Source organism: Sapajus apella, unplaced genomic scaffold (assembly GCF_009761245.1).
Source record: "Sapajus apella isolate SASKATOON/1434 unplaced genomic scaffold, GSC_monkey_1.0 scaffold82, whole genome shotgun sequence".
Taxonomy (NCBI): domain Eukaryota; kingdom Metazoa; phylum Chordata; class Mammalia; order Primates; family Cebidae; genus Sapajus; species Sapajus apella.
The window spans coordinates 320,379-343,095 of record NW_022437022.1 but is presented as its reverse complement, the minus strand read 5'-3'; the positions used below and the strand labels follow the sequence as shown (position 1 = coordinate 343,095).

General features: G+C 43.9%; 1 protein-coding gene across 1 annotated transcript in view; it reads right to left on the bottom strand.

The window, feature by feature from the left end:
* The window catches only part of RPS6KA2 (ribosomal protein S6 kinase A2), a 447,811-nt gene extending 429,857 nt beyond the window's left edge, over window positions 1-17,954 (bottom strand). The window contains exons 1-3 of the mRNA XM_032253221.1: window positions 17,865-17,954; window positions 17,383-17,462; window positions 13,585-13,644 (exon numbers count right to left, since the gene is read on the bottom strand). Of these exons, the coding sequence (XP_032109112.1) occupies window positions 13,585-13,644; window positions 17,383-17,445 (123 nt within the window). The 5' untranslated portion in view covers window positions 17,446-17,462; window positions 17,865-17,954. The remainder of the gene's footprint in view (window positions 1-13,584; window positions 13,645-17,382; window positions 17,463-17,864) is intronic.
* Between the last annotated feature and the right edge of the window lie 4,763 nt (window positions 17,955-22,717).

Sequence of the window (22,717 nt, the reverse complement as noted above, 5' to 3'; positions counted from 1 at the left end):
GACCCTAGGGCAAGCTTGTATTCGCCCTATACAACCTCAGCTGATGCATTCTTGAAAGCACCACCTCCTGGCTGGAGGACAACCAACACAAAACCAGTGCAGTGAACAAAAACACAACCAAGGATCCTCAGAGTCCTTCACTCCCTGCTGCCTCCACCGGAGCAGGTGCTGGTGTCCATGGCTGCAAGACCTGAAGACGATCCCATCACAGGACTCTTTACAGACACTCCCCAGGACCGGCCCAGAGCCCAGTTGCTCTGCTGGGCAGCTAAATCCAGAAAAGCAAAAAAAAAAAAATCACTACAGTTTGGCTCTCAGGAGGCCCCATCTCTAGGAAAACAACATAGAACACTACGTCAAGGGGAGCCCCCAATGGAACAAAAAAATCTGAAGAACAGTCCTTGAGTCTCAGATCTCCCCTCTGACATAGCCTACCCAAATGAGAAGGAACTAAAAAAAACAATTTTGGTAACATGACAAAACAAGGTTCTTTAACACCCCCAAAAGATCACACCAGCTCACCAGCAATGAATGCAAACCAAAAGGACATCTCTGAATTGCCAGAAAAAGAATTCAGAAGGTCAATTATTAAGTTAATCAAAGAGGCACCAGAGAAAGGTGAACTCCAACTTAAAGAAATTAAAAAACATGATATACGAAATGAACGGAAAATTCTTTGGTGAAATAGCATAAACAACAACAACAACAAAATCACAACTTCTGGAAATCAAGGACACACTTAGAGAAATGCAAAATGCACTGTAAAGTCTCACGATAGAATCAAACAAGCAGAAGAAAGAACTTCAGAGCTCGAAGACAAGGCTTTCAAATTAACCCAATCCATTAGAGACAAAGAAAAAAGAATTTAAAAAAAAATGAACAAAGCCTCCAAGAAGCTTGGGACTGTGTTAAGTGTCCAAACCTAAGAATAATTGGTATTCCTGGGGAAGAAGAAAAATCAAAGTCTGGAAAATATATTTGAGGGAAAAATCAAGGAAAACTTCCCCAGCCTTGCTAGAGATCTAGACATTCAAACGCAAGAAGCTCAAAGAACACCTGGGAAGTTCATCACAAAAAGATCATTGCCTAGGCACATGGTCATCAGGTTATCTACAGTCAAGATGAAAGAAAGAATCTTAAGAGCTATGAGGCAAAAGCATCAGTAACTTATAAAGAAAAACCTGTCAGACTAACAGCAGATTTCTCAGCAGAAACCCTACAGGCTAGAAGGGATTGGGGTCCTATTTTTAGCCTCCTTAAACAAAACGATTATCAGCCAAAAATTTTGTATCCAATGAAACTAAACTTCATAAATGAAGGAAAGATACAGTCTTTTTCAGACAACAAATGCTGAGAGAATTTGCCACTACCAAGGCAGCACTACAAGAACTGCTAAAAGGAGCTCTAAATCTTGAAACAAATCCTCTAAATACACCAAAATAGTACCCCCTTAAAGCATAAATCTTACAGACACTATATAAAAATAACACAATGAAAAAAAATAAAGGCATTCAGGCAACAAATAGCACAATGAAAAGAATAGTACCTCACATCTCAACATTAACATTGAATATAAATGGCCTAAATGCCCCACTTAAAAGATACAGAAGGGCAGAATGGATAAGAATTCACCAACCAAGTTCTGCTGTCTTCAGGAGACTCAGGTAACACATAAGGACTCACATAAACTTAAGATAAAGAGGTGGAAAAGTATCCCATGAAAATACATAGCAAAAGTGAGCAGGAGTAACTATTCTTATATCAAACAAAACAGACATTAAAGCAATAGCAGTTAAAAAGACAAAGAAGGACATTACATAATTATAAAAGGACTAGTTCAAAAGGAAAATATCACAATCCTAAATATATATGCAACTAACACTGGAACTCCCAAATTCATAAAACAATTACTACTAGACCTAAGAACTGAGATACAACACAGAAATAGTGGGGTACTTCAATACTCCACTGACAGCACTAGAGAGGTCATCAAGACAGAAAGTCAAGAAAGAAACAATGGACTTAAACTATACCCTAGAACAAATGAATGTAAAAGATATTTAACAGAACATCCTACACAACAACTGCAGAATATATATTCTATTCATCAGCACATGGAACATTCTCCAAGATAGAGCATATGACAGGGGAATAAACAAGTCTCAGTAAAATTAAGAACATCAAAGTTATATCAAGTACTCTCTCAGACCACAGTGTAATAAAATTGGAAATTAACTCCAAAAGGCACCCTCAAAACCAGGCAAATGCATGGAAATTAAATGATCTGTTCCTGAATGATCTTTGAGTCAACAATGAAATCAAGATGGAAATTTAAAAATTCTTTGAACTGAATAATAGTGATACAACTTATCAAAACCTCTGGGTTACAGCAAATGCACTTCTAAGGGGAAAGTTCATGGCATTAAATGCCTACATCAAAAAGTCCAAAAGACCACAAATAGACAATCTAAGGTCAAACCTTAAGGAACTGGAGAAGCAAGATCAATCCAAACCCAAATCCAGCAGAAGTAAAGAAATAAAGATCAGAGCAGACCTAAATGAAATTGAAATACAAATAAAATACAAAATTTAAATGAAACAAAAAGTTGGTTCTTCGAAAAGATAAACAAAATTAGACCATTAGTGAGATTAACTGAGAAAAAAAGAAAATCCAAATAAACTCAATTAGAAATGAAATGGGAGATATTACAACTGGATACCACAGAATACAAAAGATTATTCAAGGCTACTATGAACATCTTTATGAGCATAAACTAGAAAATCTAGAGGAGATGGATAAATTCCTGGAAATATACAACCCTCCTAGGTTAAACCAAGAAGATATAGAAACTCTGAACAGACCAATAACAAGCAGTGAGGATGAAATGGTAATTTTTAAATTGCCAAGAAAAAAAAAGTCTAGGACCAGATGGATTCACAGCTGAATTCTATCAGACATTCAAGGAAGAACTGACACCAATCCTACTGACACTATTCCACAGAATAGAGAAGGAGGGACTCCTTCTTAATTCATTCTATGAAGCCATTATCACCCCACTGCCAAAATCAGGGAAGGACATAACAAAAGAAGAAAACTATAGACCAATACCCCTGATGAACATAGATGCAAAAATCCTCAACAAAATACTAGCCAACTGAATCCAACAGCATATCAAAAAGATAATCCACCATGATCAAGTGGGTTTCATACCAGGGATGCAGGGATGGTTTAATATCCACAAGTCAATAAATGTGATATACCACATAAACAGAATTAAAAACAATAATTACATAATCACCTCAATAGATGCAGAAAAGGCATTTGACAAAATCCAGCATTGCTTTATTATCAGCATAGAAGGAACATACCTTAAGGTAATAAACGCCATAAATGCCATCTATGACAAACACACAGCCAACATTATACTGAATGGGGAAAAAGTTAAAAACATTCCCCCTGATGACTAGAACAAGACAAGGATGCTTACTTTCACCACTTCTATTCAACATAGTACTTGGAAGCCCTAGCCAGAGCAATCAGACAAGAGAAAGAAATAAATGTCATCCAAATCAGTAAAGAGGAAGTCCAAGTGTCACTGTTTGCTGATGATATAATCCTATGCCTAGAAAACCCTAGTAAAGAGAGTAAAGAGGAAGTCCAGCTGTCACTGTTTGCTGATGATATAACTGTAGACCTAAAAAAACCCTAAAGATTCATTCACAAACCCTCTGTAACTGGTAAATGAATTTAGCAAAGTTTCAGGATACAAAGTTAATGTACACAAATCAATAGCTCTGCTATACACCAACAGTGACCAAGCTGAGAATCAAATCAAGAACTCAACCCCTTTTACAATAGCTGCAAAAACAAACAAACAAACAAATAAAACCTTAGGAATGAGAAGTGAAAGACCTAAGACCTCTACAAGGAAAACTACAAAACACTGCTGAAAGAAATCATAGAAGACACAAACAAATGGAAACACATACTATGCTCATGGATAGGTAGTATCAATATTGTGAAATGACCATACTGCCAAAACCAATCTACAAATTCAATGCAATTCCCATCAAAGTACCAGCATCATTTTTCACAGAACTAGAAAAAACAATTCTAAAATTCATATGAAACCAACAAAGAGCCCACATAGCCAAAGCAAGACTAAGCAAAAAGAGCAAACTTGGAGGCATCACATTGCCTGACTTCAAACTATACTGTGATGTCATAGTAAACAAAACAGCATGGTTCTTGAATAAAAATAGGCACATAGACAAATGGAAGAGAATAGAGAATGAAGAAATAAAGCCAAATATTTACACCCAACTGACTTTCAACAAAGCAAACAAAAACATAAAGTGGGGAAAGGACACCCTATTCAACAAATGGTGCTGGGATAATTGGCTAGCCACATGTAGAAGAAAGAAACTGGTTCATCTCTCACCTTATACCAAAATCCACTCGAGATGGATCAAAAACTTAAATCTAAGAAGCTGAAATCATAAAAATTTTAGAAGATAATATTGGAAAAAACCCTTCTAGACATTGGCTTAGGCAAAGAGTTCATGACCAAAAACCTAAAAGCAAACATAACAAAAACAAAGATAAATAGATGGGACTTAATAAAACTAAAAAGCTTCTGCATAGCAAAATAAATAATCAGCAGAGTTAACAGACAACCCACAGGGTGGGAGAAAATCTTCACAATCTATACATCCGGCAAAGGACTAATATTCAGAGTCTACAAGGAACTCAAACCAGAAAGAAAAAAGATAAACCATCCCATCAAAGTGGGCTAAGAACATGGATAGACAATTCTCAAAAGAAGATACACAAATGGCCAACAAGCCTATGGAAGAATGCTCAACATCACTTATTCTCAGGAAAATGCAAATCAAAACCACAATGTGATACCATCTCATTCCTGCAACAACGACCATAACACACAAATAAAAAAATAATAGATGTTGGCATGGATGCAGTGAAAGGGAAACACTTTTACACTGTTGGTGGAATATAAACTAGTACAACCACTATGGAAAACAGTGTGGAGATTCCGTAAAGAACTAAAAGTAGAACTACAATTTGATCCAGCAATCCCACTACTGGGCATCTACCCAGAGGAAAAGAAGTCATTACACAAAAAAGACACTTGCACACGCATGTTTATAGCAGCATACTTTGAAAATGCAAAAATATGGAACCAGCCCAAATGCCCATCCCATCAAGCAATGAGAGGATAAACTGTGGTATGTATATAAATAAATATACATGTATAAATTTTACATAATCATCTGTCTTCTTTTTCACGGAATCCTGGTGCCTAGTACAGGGCCAGACACACAGCTATCACTCCCCAGACTTTGCCGGAAGAATGAAAGGAGACGGGAGGGTGAGGCAGGGGCAGATAGCTTGAGCCACCACGTGTGTAGCTGGCAGTGGAGGAGCCCAAGGCCACCCCTGCCCATGGATATCATTTCAAGAAGGGTGTTGCTGTGTTTACCCTATTAACTTGGAGAGACGCAGTGATGTGGCTAAATCCTCACAGAGAATGAGCTTTCCCAACATAGGAGCTGCGTCCTGTGCACACTCAGTCCCACGTGCCTAGCGCAGTGTGTGGCCAACACGGACACCCAGCATGCTTCACAGCGTCTTCTCAAGCTGACTGAGTCACTCTCACCTTCACTTGCTTTGAAAATGGTTTTATAGAGTTTGCTCCATCTGTTCTACAGGAGACAGAAGTGAGACTCCAGGTTCGGGGACCAGGGCAGTCACGCCTGGCTCCACTGCGCCCATGGGGCCTCTGCCAGAGAAGTGGAACGGAGGCGTTTGCTTCGCGGTGCCTACTCTGTGTGCATTTGGCAAGTGGGATGTTTGGGTTCCACATCCTGGAAAAAAATGTCTTCAAGGTTCCCTAGAGAATTCTATGACTCACATAAACTGCAAAGTCTATCTCCACACCCAGCTCTTAGCTGCATGTACGTTACAAGGGTGCAAGGTTTTTCTTTTTCCCCATTTTATCAGTTCAAAATATCTGAAGGATAACAAGCGCTGCAATTTTCTAACTGACACCTTGGGTCTTACCCAAACACACACAGCATTGTTTATGGAGGAAAATCCACTTGATTAAAAAAAAAAAAAAAAACCTATATATTGTACATAAATCTTACCATAATTATTCAAATTATCCATTTAGGATTAATAAAATATAAGGAGCTTTTGTAATTCTTGTAAATCGATAATACATCCCACCTATGACGAGATATCAGCCAGAGAATGGGGAGGTATAATTTTTAAAAGCAGCTCCATCTAAAGCCCTCCCAGATTTTTATGCACACATAAATAAATAATTTTTGTCTTTTTCCAGTGTGAACAGAGGAGAGAGACTTTGGAAAGAGAGGAGAAAGGGCCTCAGTGTGGCAGTGCAGGTACCACAAGTTCCATGCGGCATGGGCCAGGGGCACGGGTCGGAGCCCTGTGGCCTCCTCAGGAAAGCTGTTCCCAGGACGGTGGCTCAGCGGGAAGCCAGGCTGCCTCTGAGGTCTCCCGGGGATGCACCTACGGGGGGGCGCTCCTCCACGTGTGGGCGAGATGAAGGGGACAGGGAGGGACAGACGCCGTGGGCAGTGTCCTCCATGTGGCCAGGGATGCCTGAAGCACCGAGCTAAGGCCTGAACAGAAGAAGGGATTGAGCCACCGTGTCTGATCCATGACCTGAGTGTATGAGCCAAAAATAGAAGACCTGCCCCCAGTGTTGAGTAGAGTGGGGGAAATCAAGGATTCCAGAAAGAGAAAACATGTCTGCAGAAAAAGCCTTTGTTTGAAATGCCCTGACTCATTAGTCCTCTGCTATCCTCAGCAAATCACATTATCTTTGATGCCTCGATTTCACCACCTGAAAAATGGGGGAAAGCGAATTGCCCTGCTGCCCACTTCCCGGGGCTGAGGGAGGGTGCGAGGTGTGGGAACCAGGGGCACCTCCAGAGCCGCGTTCTGGTTTCACAGCCGCTCCTCTGCAGGCAGCAGAAAAGCCTCACTGTCAGTCTTCAGGGGCTCAGACACGGGGGCCTTTCAGACACCCAGGCCTCAGCTCATCACTTCTCCAGCTGCTGCTCTGCACGCCGGACACGGAGAACATGTAGCTTTCCTTGGGTCTTTTGCTTCATGATTTAGCAACGGCCTCGATGCAGAAGGTGATTGCTGGCTGTGACTGGATGAGCACCATTTTTTCTGGAGAACCAGCGTTTTCTTTATGAGACCCCCCATAAAATCACCGGGCTGCAGAGACAGTTACTGCTCTGCCTCAGAGACTACAAGGAAGCCCCCACGGGCCATTTGCTGGTGCCCGACTCCCTGGAGCCCTGCATGGGGAGTGAGCAGAGAGTGCTCCGCTCCAGGCTCCCGATTTGGTGCTCTCAGACTATGGGACACGGTCTCTAGCCAGTGCCCACGATTTGAGAGAATGTTCCTGTTAGCACTGAGTAATCCTTTTCTTCTCAGAAAGAAAGCACTCTGGGAAATGTGCAAAGGCTGACTTTGTCACAGAGGCAGAAAAATGAGGATCCTAGAAACTGAAAAGAGCTGTAAACTGTCTTCATCTGCCCAGGAATGACAAATGACAAACACTCCGTGAGAAAGGAATAACCAGAAGGAGAGGTGTCTGCAGATGACAAGAGCCAGACTTCTTGTCTTTTATGGATTCTTGCAAATAATTACCACTTACACATCAAATGATATGCTGTCCCAATTTTCTTAACAAAATCATATATTTTTCTTCTTTTCTGCCTCAATAAGTGCTAATGTTTCATGAAGCCAATGTTATTCTCACCCGCCCCACAGCACGTCTAAACACAGATGGGCCTGCAGTGGCTGAGCCGCGCCACCCTCTTTCCGGAAGGCGTCATGCTTACCCTACCCTTTTCTAGAATTTCTGCAAGGACTAAAGTGATTCTTGTCTGCTGGACAGAAAAACAGTGAGAAATACAAATGCAAAGAGACTGACACCATCATGGTGACTTATGTAACACCAGCCTTTAGAGACGCCATAGAGACAGAATCACGGGAGGTAATAAGCAAGGCTTGGACGATTGTTTTATCAATCTTCTTTCAAAACGACTAGCTATCTCTTTTAAACAGTAATTGCATTGCTCTTAATTGCTTCATTAGTGCCTAGGCTTCATTATTCACCTTGTCTCTTCTATTCATACCAGTTTAGATGGTTTTCTTTCTCTTTTTTATGAGGAACAATGGAACCCTGGGTTGCAGAGACAGGAGAGGCGTTGCAACCGCACAGGCGGTTCAGCCTGCCTTAGGCCGTGTCCTGCGGGGGCTTTGGCCCTGAGCTCCCCAACACGCCTGGGCTGGCGCTCTTTCAGGCGTTCTGCCTGTTGCCACGACTCTCTTCCTGACCTGCCTTCCTTCCTCCTCAACAGGGGACTCGTTGAGGGGTCCAAGCAGCAACCGTGTTGATAGATGCTCAGGAGTTTGTCTCTGAGCTGCCCACAGGCCCCTAGATGCCCCTGCAAGGAGGCCACATGCCCAGGCCTGAGGGTCTCTCTGTGGCCTCTCAGCTGGTGCTGTGTCTTCAGCATCCTCCTTGGCTCAAAGAGACTGTCGTCCAGCTGCCGAAACCCTGTGATCCCTGTGTAGCTGTGTCCTGCCACCTGCCCTACCCCCTGGTCCAGATAGTTTCTGTTCTGCTGTCAAAAAGAGGGAGTAAAATTTGAGGGGAATGGGGAAGTACCCCAGTAGCCACAAGGAAATAAAGTGGACTCATGCAAACATTTTTAATAGCGTCTCTGCGTCTGGTTTTATAAAGTTGACTTAACAAGAAAATAGTCCTATTGTTATTAATAAACATAACCCTGAAATCTAAGCACTTTAAAAACCCATGCAACGAGCAGGTGTGGTGGCTCATGACTGTAGTCCCAGCACTTTGGAAGGCCAAGGCAAGAGGACGTTTGAGCTCGGGGGTTCAAGATCAGCCTAGCAATGTAGTGAGACCCTGTGTCTACAAAAAAAAACCAAATTCATGCAACAAATTCTAATATTTTTCAAAGGTTGCTCTGTGAAATGAAAGCTCATCTAAAAATCATCTATGTATCTAAGAACACATAGGGAACAAAGACGACAAAACAGCACAGAGACCCGGGAGCCTGGTGCTGCACAGACTTTGCCTCTCTGTAGTGGAAGTGGGCAGGTGGGGCCTCTCCCGGCCCAATGCCGTTGAAGCTGGCCCTCCTCCTCCATCAGGACAGCATTTGGCCCTTCCCACCGCCCAGCACAGCAGCTCCGAGGAGGCTGGAGGAACACAGCTGCCACCACGCCCCATCCCACACAGATGAGCGCTCGGCACTCTGGCGCAGAGTGTCACGGTGTGGCTGTGAGGTTCACCGGAGTACACTTGGCCCAACATCCAGATCAGGTTCCCCGGCAATGAGGCAGCAGGTTGCCTCTGGACCCTCGATAAGTGTGCTCTGTTAGGCCTCACCTGTTCACAGGAGTCATTTTGCTTCTAGATTTTTCTTCCGTGACTGTGATGTTGTACTGAGCCCCTTCAAGTAATCCCTTAAAGAAGTATTTCCTGACAGAATCTGCCGGGTTTTGTGGTTGTTGTTCAGAATCTGAAGGGTGCCTGCCTCTGATGCATCAGATGAAATTAGACCGAGAATCCACCCGTCCCGTGAATTTATAACACAAAATCCCCCACATGGCTACTGCCTTCTTGAGGGAGCACGCCGCTCTCTCAGCCATGGGGAATTAAGGTGTATCACAGTAACACCCAGGCTCAAGAGCAGACGTCTTGTCTTACACCCCATCTTCATGCTGGCCTTCCACCAGAACTCACCTTCTCAGAAGCTGCGCAGAACCATACCATGAGGAGCCCCATGCCGAGATATCATACATGACCTATCCCAAATGCCTTCTACACTTCAAAAATTACGTGAGAAGCACACTTCACAAACTTCATAGCAGTGAAGGTACTCACACGCTGGGGTGTTCACAGCGCCCTTCCTGCACTCTTCCAGGGAAGCCTCGCTTGCTGGCTTCCATGGACGCTAATGTCTGGCCCATGGGTTATCAATAAGCATTCTTGGTTGAATAAATGAATGGAAAACTGCTGCTGACTTGAATGATTTTGTTCCCAAATAAGATGACTTTTTATCATACATGTTCAGACAGGCAAGAGGCATGAAACGTTTTCTGCTCAGTTCAGGTGCCACCACATTTCTCTCTTTTTCAAAACAACAGATGTTGGCAAGGATGCAGAGAAAGGGAACACTTCTGCACTGTTGGTGGGAATGCAAGTTAGCACAACCTCTACAGAAAACATGTGAAAAATTCTCAGAAAACTAAAAACAGAATTGCCATTTGATCCATAATCACACTTCTGGGTATCTCCCCTAAGGAAAAGAAATTATTATATCAAAAAACACCTGCACTTACATGTTTATCACAGCACAATTCACAATCGCATGGCCATGGAATCAACCTAATGTCCAACAGCAAAGGATTAGATCAAGAAAATGTGGTATAGACACACCATGGAATACTGTTCAGCCGTAAGAAAGAATGAAATCATGTCTCTAGCGGCAGCATGGTTGTAACTCGAGGCCATTATCCTAAGTGAAATAACTCAGGAACAGAAAAGCCGCATGTGCTCACTTATCAGTGGGAGCCGAACAATGAGCACACGTGAACATCGTGAACATACAGGGGGAATAGTAAACACTGGACTACAGAGGGTGGGGGCATGGGAATGGGGACAAGGGGCGAAAAATCACAAGTTGGGTGCTGTGCTCACTGCTGTGGCCATGGCTATGCTAAAAGCCCAGACTTCACCACTGCACAATATATCCATGTAACAAAACTGCACTTGTACTCCCTAAATCTATTTTTTAAAAAAGAAGAAACATATGTATCTCTTTGTTCTGAGCCATAAATCCCTCACTTAGAGGAGACCTTTCAAACTGCCACTCCGGAGGCCGAGAAGGATGCCTAAAGCTTGTCTCTAACAGAAGTTAAACTACATCACAGAGTATTCAAATGACATTCATCTGCAGCTAGACTGAAAAATCCCACATTGGGTTTTCAGCATCATCTATAAGAAATATCAAGTAAACAAGTAATTTCCTCCAGTATTTTCTCATCATTCCCACAAATACTGCAAATGTATCTAAATATCAATATTATAGTTCTGCAAAATGCACCTAAAATCTGTTTGGAACTCTAGTCCTTCATTTATTAAGATGCGAAGACATATTCGTTTTCTATTATCCAGATAGAGTAAACATCAGGAAACAGCAATAATTTCCTCCATGTCATATTCCATTATCAAAAACAACTTTTAAAGAGGTTGGTTGCTTTTACTACATTCTATTATAAATTCATGTCTAGGATGGAGGCAGCAAACCACATTGCCATGTGTGTACCTATAGAACAATCCTGCATGATCTGCACATGTACCCCAGAACCTAAAGTGCTATAAATATATATAAAATAAATTCACATTTAGATTTCCATAAAAAGTGTGGTGGACAAGAAAACTTGAGACCAGGAGCTCTTAAAAAAATAAATATTGTTAATGAATTAAAGGGTTTTCTGTTAGTCGTTAAGTACTTTTGGGCATATCGTGTGCCATGGTCTAAATGTTTGTATTTCTCCAGAACTCATATGTTGAAATCCTAGCAATAAAGGTGATGGTATTAGGGGGTGAGAACTTTGGGAGGTGATTAGGTCTTAAGGGTGGAGTTCTCATGAATGGGATTAGTGCCCTTATAAAAGAGACTCCAGGGAGCTCCCTTGCCCCTTCTACCATGTGAAGACCCAGGAAAAGATGGCTGTCCATGAACCAGAAGGTGTGCCTTCAGCAGACATCAAACCTGCCACGCCTTAATTGTGGACTTCCCAGCCTCCAGAACTGTGAGCAGTACATTTCTGCTGTGTCTAAGCCTCCCAGTGTGGATTCTGCTATGGCAGCAGGACATGGTGTTACACAATCTTGCTGCTTTGGTTGAAGCTAGCAGAATGAAGAGTCTGCCGCACCCATCCTGGCTCAGGGCCCTGTTGTCAGCCTCCTGAAGCCAACTACGAAGTCATCACCTTAGTCTGCCTGCAGTAAATGCACTGAAAGTTCCCTGGAAATCAGAGTTCCTATGAAAGCCTGGAAAAGTATTCTTAAAAATGACAGCCAGTCATTTCTCTGAGACCGCTGGCCTTATGAATTTGCAGGGAGGGTGCATCTTCCTTTCCCACTCCGGCTACTTTGAAAGTGTCAGATTGAGCATCATATTTTCAGGAGAGTCACTGCCTTATGTCTCCCTACCCTTTGATCTTCATGGAACTGGCAAAAGCAGCACTATCTACTCCCCCAGAGGATGCAAAGGTACAAGGCCAGGCCAAGTGTAGTGTTCAAGAATGCAGCTGGATCGCTGCACAGCTAGAAGAGAACCAGACTCTAGACTCCCAGATCAGTGAAAACACACGGAACCCAAAGACAGCTGGATAAAGGTTAGGCAGCTGAATGCCATTTTTCTTTATTTAACCAATGGGTTATGTCATCGGATCATAAGATCCAGCAACATTTGGCTTAAATGTTGCATTGGTATGCGTAGGTTTAGACAGTGGTGAAATGCAGCGTTCAGCATCTGAGCAGATCATTTTCTAAAACCAGTAATATTCATTGATCCAGCCCTTCCAGTCTACAATATCTGTCAGCTATTTTCAAAGTCAATAGAGTTGCAAATTGTATAACTTTTATGGCTCCAGGTGGCATGTGGCTGAGCAACTCTGTCTTCTTAATGGCCACATCCACGTCCCATGGCTCCAGCCACCTCTGGTGGAAGTGTGGCCACGTAACTGCAATGCTTTGACTACAGCCTTAACTCAGCTTTCGAATTTAGCTCCTTTGTGCCCAGTGTCTCCCTCATGGATATGCTTATTGTTACCAAAATCTCCCCTGAGAACACCAGTGTTGCTGAGATACATTCACTTTATTAAAGTCTTAGCCTGTATTCTGTTGCCTGGGTCAGGCCCACACTCCTGCACAGCATCAGAATGAAGAAATGCACAGCCAGTAGCAGTGAGGGCTCTTTCTTCTCCTCCCTTTGATGCCCACCTCGGGCTGCTAACCTCTCAGATATCCCATCTCTCTTTCCTTCTTTCCTAGTCTTCCCCTACCTTGGTCCTCCTACCTGCCCAGAGGGGCTGTCAGCAATTCTGCCTCATATGACTTCCCATACAGGGAGCCCCAGGCCAGGCTTCCGTAGCAGCTGGTTACTCCCAGGACTCCTTGACTGATACTAATGCACCACGCCCCTCACAAGCACCCATGCCAGGAGACCACAAACTTTACCTCGCTTGACAGCCTTCCTTCCTATGCTCCCGCTATTCCTTTTGAGGGAGATTACCAAATATAATAAGCACATGATATGTACATGTGCATATTTGTGCATGTATATGTCTAGGGATACATATGTCACTAGTAGCTAGCAGATACTTAATTTCAAACTTCCATTTCCCCCTTCACCACTTCTGGGCCCAATCTCCTCTAACAAAGCAGAGTGTAATAAAATGTGTATAGTTACTTCTTCCGCAGCGTCTTCTGTGGCGGGCTCTGCATCAAGGTTGAGATCCTCCTCTGTGGTCTGATAACAAAGACAGATGTTAAAGATGGTTAGCATTGCCACATGTTTGTAGGCAGCCTCATCCAGGTTATCAATCTGAAAAAGTGCTAACTAAATATCCCGCATGAGCTTTGCAGGACATGGAAACCATACCACCGTCTCTTCCCACCTGAATTTATGTGCAACTGTGTAATGCTTCATGCCCAAGACGAATCCTTTATACAACAGGTGGTAAGTAAGGCAGGGAGCCTTCCCACTAAATGCTAAGTCAGACAATGAAATCAATGAAGCATGTGTGACTTCCAGCACAATCTAAAGGAGGACAAGGTGATTCTTGCCAATGAAGAAGGCATGAACTCTCCCAACGCTGAAAAGCTAACAGAGCTGACGCAGAAGCCGAGCAGCGGTGAAGTCACGTGTGACCACTCCCGTGAAAACGAACAAAATCACAGTCCCGAGCGAGTGCCGGGAGAATGGATTCTATCAGAGAAACAAGGCTCAGCCCAAAAACGTACAGCAAAGTGCTTCTGTGGTTGGCACAAGGCTTAAGCAGAGCCATCTGGGTCTGAGTCTTTGCTTTCTACTTAACAGCGTGGGGCAAACTGCTTAACCTGGGCCTCGGGGACACAGCAGCACTTCTGTCTAGAGATGTGGGGAGAGCTCCATGGACAGGCACTGGCCAGCCATCAGCCTGGGCCGCCAGGCAGTAGACACTCAAAGCGAACTGCTGTCACGACTACTATTTCCAGTTTCATCTTCTCACCTAGTAGCCAGGAGATAATCATCTCCATCCAAGCTTGACTATGAATCTTAGGGAATCATGTTTGATCTGCATTGTTCATAAACAGGCCTTTCTCTTCCTCTAATGTATGATGGCATCCCAGACAGAAAAATCATGCTTATTCCTCCAAAAGAACACAAATAGAATGGGTCAGTCAGACCTTGTGGGCTGGCTTGTGGACTTGCCTTACCCATCATTTCTCCATTTTCTTATCCTGCCCCCAGAGCATGCCCTTGGCTGCTGTGACTCTGCTGAAAGCAATGATTGAGAAGTCCTCCGTTTGAGACGTGCCTTCAACTTGCCAGAGCATAATTCATGAAAAACTACATGTTTCTTTTTCATGCTACATTCTGCAGGGGTTTTCTGGAGGTTCTGGCTCTTAACTAGCAGGTTTCTTTGTCAAGATACCTATCTGTGGGTAAATTATATCATCTGAAATATCTTAGAACAATGCAAAGAGTTTCCCTGGACAATCAGATGAATCTCCCCTGGTCTACAATTTTTATAAAGTGTATGCAGTGTTCTCTAGTTCAAGGGACCTCAAACCCAACTCAGTTCGGTTCTCTCAGGTTACAGATGAGAAAACAGGGTAGAGAGGCAAGCAACTCGAAAGGTGGTCAGCACAAATCAAGAATCCAGGAATGCTGGTTCTAGTCCTGGAAACCCAATCATCAGTCATGTTATCTTGCGTAACAGCAAGGAACTAAAGCACTAAAATCTAAAGTAAATCACTAAAAACTAAGCACTAAAATCTCTTAGCAGAGTTTCTGACAAGAAAAGCATGCAGGCTCCTCCTGCAAGGGCTTCAGGGTGTCTAATGTGGAGGTTCAGAGGCCAGATATGCTCCATATTGCTCTGCCACATTTCTTGATATGAGTTATTTTAATACCATACAACATAAAACATGAACAAAACTAGTGTGAAATCAGCCTCTGAGTTCCAAAACACAGAGGATTTTATGGATTTGGAAGTTTCCTCAGAAACTTGAAGTACCAAAGGGTCAATATTTAAGCTTTCATTTTTCAATGGAAAGAACTCTAGTTTTCCGGGTTCCAACTAAATAGGAACTTAACACTGTCCTTACCCCACCAGCTATGCTCTCCTGAAAAATTTAGTTGAGAAGCCTGAAAAAAAATTTATTTTGCTTCAGGGGCTATTTAATATATCCAATTTTTCTTGAAACCTTTACCATCTGTCCTCTCCTGTGGCTGGCAAAGCAGGGCAGAGTATCAGTCAATTCAGCTCCAAATGCTTGTCACTTGCAAGGTTTTCTAGGATCATGGCATAGTTTTAAAATCATGTGAATCTATTCATTACTGATTCGTCTATGAGCAATTTGAGAAATATATGAAACACAAGCTGCTCCTCATGCTTTGGTCACTGGAAATAATATGAAGACTGGAATTCCACCTGGAATTGTAAATCCCCTGCTCCGCCCCTCTCCCGCCCACCCATCCTTCCTCAGCCCAGAGCCCAATCCTCCCTCTGAAAGAGCCCTTCGTTCAGGAGGGCCTTACACCTGTGCACCTTACAGCTTCAGCACAAACAAACGTGCTGACGATGATCAACAGGGCCATAGGAAGCACTAGTAAATAAGAAAAGAACGTCTAGCTAATTACTTGCTCATTCACTAATTCAACACATAGAAAAATTGAATCTCTGTCTCAAAAAAAAAAAAAAAAAAAAAATTAGACTTGAAATGGCCATCCCAGTAAGGGAACGGATCTTTCCAAGGCATTGTCCTCAACACCAAGAACAACCCCATGTACAAACAGAAGAATTAGTAACACTAAGGAGCCCTGGTGTCGTTCCTCTCCCACCTACGGTACTTCCCATGAAGAGCAGTATCTGGGCTGTTCCAGCTAAAAAAATGGACTTTAATGTCCGTGCTATGCACAACCATCTCTATTAAACATCAACACATATGCCAAGCATAATTCAGTTTGCCTTTCCAAGGAAACTATTCAATATGAGTCATGAAGTAAATTCTCTCTAAAACGGAACCTCTCATTCAGTTTAAAGTTATATTATGTGACTATCTCAAGGCATACATATAAAAATAAATAAAATTTAAAATAACATTGAATTCATATTTATAAATTCATTTCAATGTATAAACTCTCCAGGGCTGGAAGCAGGAGATAAGCAAAAACTGAATTGGATTTTGAGAAGGTTTGGTGAATTATTAAAAATCAGCCATGTTTAAATGCCATTTCGGTTGCCATAAACACAGGGCAGGTAGATCTAATAATCTGGTAGATGTTAATAACTTTGGAGAACTTTCTCTTCCAGGAAAAATGTATGTTGACCATCTCTAACGCAAATGGAGCAAATCAGATTCCGTGGAGCAGAGGTTTCCGTGTCCCCAGGGAAGCAGGGAGTGAAAACTGTCAGCAGCACCTCCTGCGCACCCGCCCGCCCTGGGGTGGGCTGGGAGCACGTCGATTTCATTATCCTTTCTCCTTCTCTTTAATCACAGCTCTTTATCTGACAATTCATCCTTTTAAGGTTGCATTACCGTTTTTCCTTTAAGATCACATTATCTTTATGCTTTCTGTTCCTTGATTCAGCATTGATTTTTGTCTTCCGGTTTCATCTTTCACTGTAGCAAATGGAAGGCTTCTAATTTAAAGCCACTTGTTGCAGGAAAATTAAACTGATGCAGATTAGTTTGGAAACGGGAATACTTTAAGACATACACAGGCTTTAAGAAGCCTCCTGAAGTTTCCTTAAGGGCAAGCATTTGTTTCCCGTACTCACTGGCATTGTGTATTTACCCCCCACACAATGCCGTGCCGCGTGCACTCGCAGTGTTTATCCGTGTGACACACGGCACAACACACACGTCCACACACACTCCAGATCCAGCTCTGACACACTGCGGCCACCGAATAAACGGGAGCCGGTTGCCGGGAACGAGCACTGGCCGCGGGTGGGGGTTCCACGGCGCCGGGAAAGTGCGTTCCTCCCGCACTCACCTCCGTTTCCATAGGCTCCACCTCGATCTTTTTCCATAGTTCCAGCAGCTGTGCGATCGGCATTTTTAAACTTTCCTTTTCTGCTGGTCAAGTAGTGATGGTGAGAAGGGAATAAACGGAAGCTCGAGGCTCGGACCGCACAGGGGGCGGCCGGACGGTGTCAGGAGCCGGGGACGCAGGGGCGGCGGTGGAGACGGGAGATCCGGCTCCCGGAGGCGGCGCGGGGCCTGCGGCCGCCGGGAGGGACCCCGGGGGCTGCAATATGGCTGCGGGGGACGTCCCCTCCCTGCCGAGCCGGCTCCGGGGAGCTGCGGCCGCTTCCCGCTCAGGCTGCGCGAGGAAAGGAGGGGACGGCGCTGCGGCTTCAATCCTACTGCGACTTTGGCGGAGTAAACGCTGCACTTGCAGCAGCGAATTGGATTTCCTCCCCCCCCGCCCCCCCAGGCCACGCACGCTCTTCCCTCCTCCCCCCAGTATTTTACCTTAATTGGCTCTAAACGAGGGTGAAAGTTGAGTCTGAGGATGCCGCTGCCATAGAAACCGCATAGCAACCGCGGGCCGGGGAAGCGGGGAGGGGCTGGTGCGGCGGGTCTGCCCCCCCTCCAGCCGCCCCCCACCTCCCAGCCCGCCGCCCTCCCGGGGCCGCACACGCACCTCCCACCGGCGAACGGGGAGGGACGGGGACGGCGGGGGCGGGGAAGAGCCCCACGCCGCGCAGCTGCTTTCCTGCTGAGCGCTCGGGGACCCCAGCACCCCTGGAAGCGCTGCGGACTGAGCGGCCTCCCCCGAGGGCTGGGACAGCAGCTGAGGAGAAGAGGGACCAAGAGGGCCGGGGGGGCGGTGGCCGTGGGGCCTGCTGAGCCCTGCCCGGAGCTGCCCGGACCGCACTGAGGCCTGTGCGGGGCAGGTGAAAGGCACGTGGCCGCTGGGGCTCCCAGTGCGGGGCCTGAGGGACGCAGACACTGATTCAAACCACGTGTATCCTCCCTGAGCTCCTTCTCGTCCCCACCTGGTCCTATTTCACCGGTGACAAAGTCCTGAGGCTCAGGGGAGCAAGCCCCAAAGCCACAGCCAGGCGCCCACCCGGCAGCAAGGCCTCCTGAGCCCAGCCAGCCTTGGCTGCCTGCGGAGGAATCAGCGGAAAACTCCCCTCCCTGCTTCCCTTTTTTTGAGAGTGGAATCGGGGGATCTCTCTTGCCTCTCATATTACCCCCTCTGTCCTGGGCTCATGGAAGATGCCTGTGTGTGAAAGACACAATCATCTCTCCAGACGTCCAAGTGCTAATCCAGAAGCATTTTGGTTCCCTCTTTTAGGAAAGTGTGTTAAAGTTAACACAAATTAATGCTGCTTTGGGAGTAAGTGTACCCATTTCTATAGCAAATTCCTTTATCTTTGAGAAAAAAATCTCTCTTTTAAATGGCTTAATGTTCTCAAAAATTATCAATCTCTTTTTCTTTTTCATCTTTATACAATCACTAAGAAATTCAGTTCATTGGAAGATAAGAAAAGCCCAAATCCCAGACACTTTATATCTCACAGCAAAGTAAGTCCAAAGTTAACAAAGGGGTTGCGTACTTTGTGTTGATTTATGACAGTCACTTTATCTTTCTACAAAATGAGGCCAGAAGGACCTTTGAAATGAATTCCATTCAGAATTTTTAGAATAGCAATATTGTTCATTTTCAAATTGAAGATTCTGCGATTGACAGAGCAGAGTGAAGGTTTTCTTGTGTTAACAATCACAAGGTGATTTTTTTTTAGTCTTCCCTAGTCTTTTTTTATTATATATCTTCTTCCGTTTTAGGTTTTGGAGTACATGTGAAGAACATGCAAGATTGTTGCATAGGTACATACATGGCAATGTGGTTTGCTGCCTTCCTCCCCATCACCTATATCTGGCATTTCTCCCCATGTTATACCTCCCCAACTCCCCAACCCCCACTGTCCTTCCCCTAGTTCCCCCAGACAGACCTCAGTGTGTGATGCGCCCCTCCCTGTGTCCACATGTTCTCATTGTTCAACACCTGCCTATGAGTGAGAACACGCGGTGTTTGATTTTCTGTTCTTGTGTCAGTTTGCTGAGAATTATGGTTTCCACGTTCATCCATGTCCCTACAAAGGACACAAACTCATTGTTTTTGATGGCTGCATAGTATTCCATGGTGTATATGTGCCACATTTTCCCTGTTCAGTCTATCATTGATGGGCATTTCGGTTGGTTCCAAGTCTTTGCTATTGTAAACAGTGCTGCCATGAACGTTTGTGTGCATGTGTCCTTATAATAGAACGATATATAATCCTTTGGATATATATCCAGTAATGGGATTGCAGGGTCAAATGGAATTTCTATTTCTAGGTCCTTGAGGAATCACCACACTGTCTTCCACAATGGTTGAACTAATTTACACTCCCACCAACAGTGCAAAAGTGTTCCTGTTTCTCCACATCCTTTCCAGCATCTGTTGTCTCCAGATTTTTTAATGATTGCTATTCTAAGTGGTGTGAGATGGTGTCTCAATGTAGTTTTGATTTGCATTTCTCTGATGACCAGTGATAATGAGCTTTTTCATATGTTTGTTGGCCTCAATATATGTCTTCTTTTGTAAAGTGTCTGTTCATATCCTTCGCCCACTTTTGAATGGGCTTGTTTGGTTTTTTTTTTGTAAATCTGTTTTAGTTCTTTGTAAATTCTGGATATCAGCCCTTTGTCAGATGGGTAGATTGCAAAAATGTTTTCCCATTCTGTTGGTTGCCGATTCACTCTAATGACTGTTTCTTTTGCTGCACGGAAGCTCTGGAGTTTAATTAGGTCCCATTTGTCTATTTTGGCTTTTGTTGCCAATGCTTTTGGTGTTTTAGTTATGAAGTCCTTGCCTCTGTCTATCTCCTGAATGGCTTTGTCTAGATTTTCTTGTAGCGTTTTTATGGTGTTAAGTCTTATGTTTAAGTCTTTAATCCATCTGGAGTTAATTTTAATGTAAGGTGTCAGGAAGGCATCCAGTTTCTGCTTTCTGCACATGGCTAGCCAGTCACAGATTAAAAATAAACAAGGCCAGCATGGTGGCTCACGCTTGTAATCCCAGCACTTTAGGAGGCCAAGGCCAGCAGATCACCTGAGGTCAGGAATTCGAGACCAGCCTGGCCAACACGGCGAAACCCTGTCTCTACTAAAAATACAAAAATTAGCTGGGCATGATAGTGCATACCTGTAATCCCAGCTATTAGGGAGGCTGAGGCAGGAGAATTGCTTAAGCCCAGGGAGTGGAGGTTGCAATGAGCTAAAATTGAGCCACTACCCTCCAACCTGGGCAACAGAGCGAGAATCTGTCTCCCCTCCCCACTCAAAAAAAAAGGAAAAAAGAAAAGAAATTATTTTCCTGTAATAAAGTGAGGAGAAGAATAACCATAAAAGATAGTGCTGAAGAGATGTGAAGAATCTTTAATCTGATGGACTGAAAATGTGGACTCCTGAAGGCAATGGGAAAGAAATGAACTTGGATTCTTTACTGTGTATTTACAAAGCCTCCAGCTTCTGGAATTTTCCCCAGGTGCTCTGATGTGGAAGAAAAAAAATACAAGTCCCTTATCTGAGGAAGGAAAAGACCTGTGGATGGGATCTCTTCTGATTGGCCATGTGTCCTAAGAAACCTGAGGGAGCCCTTGGCAGTGGGTGAACAGCCTGCCAGAGTCCTAGCAAAAAAGAGCTCATTTTCAGGGATATTCTTAGGAATTGCTGAAAGTATGGTTCATAATTTAGCATGGTTTTAACTATGCAAATATGACACTAATCAACAGAATGCACATTATTTCGGCATCTCACAGGAAGGCAGAGAAGCCTGGAGAGATGACACGATCACCAGCGAGCAAGATGAGATTTTATGTGACCAGAGCTCTGGGCTGGAATTCCCACACTTACTCCCTGCACTGCCACCTTTTAAAACACCTATCGGGTCCTCCCAAAGCAGAAACCTCCTGATGGGTTCTCTTCTGTCAACTTTTTACATGTGACGCACTCCCGGGGTGCTGCCCACCAAGACACAGTACCAGGTATGCCAGACATTGGGGAAGGAGAGCTGGAAACAGACCCAGGAGCCAGAAAATAAAAAATAAAATGAAACAAACTAAAATCTTTAAAAGGTGATATCAATCCGGGAAAACAGCCCCACTTACAAAATTTGCAGTGGGAAAGGTAAACAATTAGAGATAAGAAGGAATAATTTGGCTCACACCTATAATCCCAGCACTTTGGGAGGCCAAAGCAGGAAGATCACCTGAGGTCAGGAGTTCGAGACCAGCCTGGCCAGCATCATGAAACCTCATCTCTTCTAAAAATACAAAAATCAGCTGGGTGTGGTGGTGGGCACCGGTAATCTCAGCTACTCTGGAAGCTGAGGCAGAAGAATCACTTAAATGTGGGAGGTGGAGATTGCAGCGAGCTGAGATGTCGCCACTGCACTCCAGCCTGGGTGACAAAGCAAGACTCCATCTCCAAAGGAAAAAAAAAGGAAATAATTATTACATTTAAATACCTAAGACGATAAAGATTCAAATAAAGAACTAAGGAAATTAGATATGTTGGAATTAAAATGTTCAACTAATTCTCAAGAAAACTTAACCTTTTCTTTCTTTCCTTTTTTTTTTTTTTGAGACAGGGTGTCATTTTGTCACCCAGGCTGTGTAGTACAGTGGTATGATCTCAGTTCACTGCAGCCTCGACTTCCTGGGCTCAAGAGATCCTCCCACCCTAGCCTCCCAATTGGTGGGACTACAGGCACGTACCTCCATGCCAGGCCACTACTTTTTTTTTTTTTTTTTTATAGAAACAGGATTTTGCCATGTTGCTCAGGCTGGTCTTGAACTCTTGAACCCAGGCAATCTGCCTGCTTCAGCCTCCCAGAGTGGTGGGATTGCAGGCTTGAGCCATTCTGCCCAACCTGAACAACATTTTCAACAGCACAACACCTTAAAAAGCTATTTCTGAGAAATCCACCTCCAAAGTGTCAATTTCCAAGAAGAAAGAACCGCTAAAACAGCCTTGATGAAAATGAGTCTTTAATGAACCAAACCCTGCAAACTAAAAGCAATGGGAAGTGTTTTAAGAGTCCCAAGTCACAAAGTCATTGTGAAATGAGATGGATGAGCTGGCATCAAACTCACTGAAACCCAGCCTCTAGTGAAAATTCCTCTCTTGCACCAATGCAGGAAGAGCACCCCTGTGTGTTCATTGCCTCTTCAATCTTTTCTTGTTTGTTTGTTCTGTTTAGTTGTTGTTGGCTTTTTTTTTTTTTTTTTTTTTTTTTAGAAAAAGGTTCCTCTCGTTGTCCACGGGGAGGG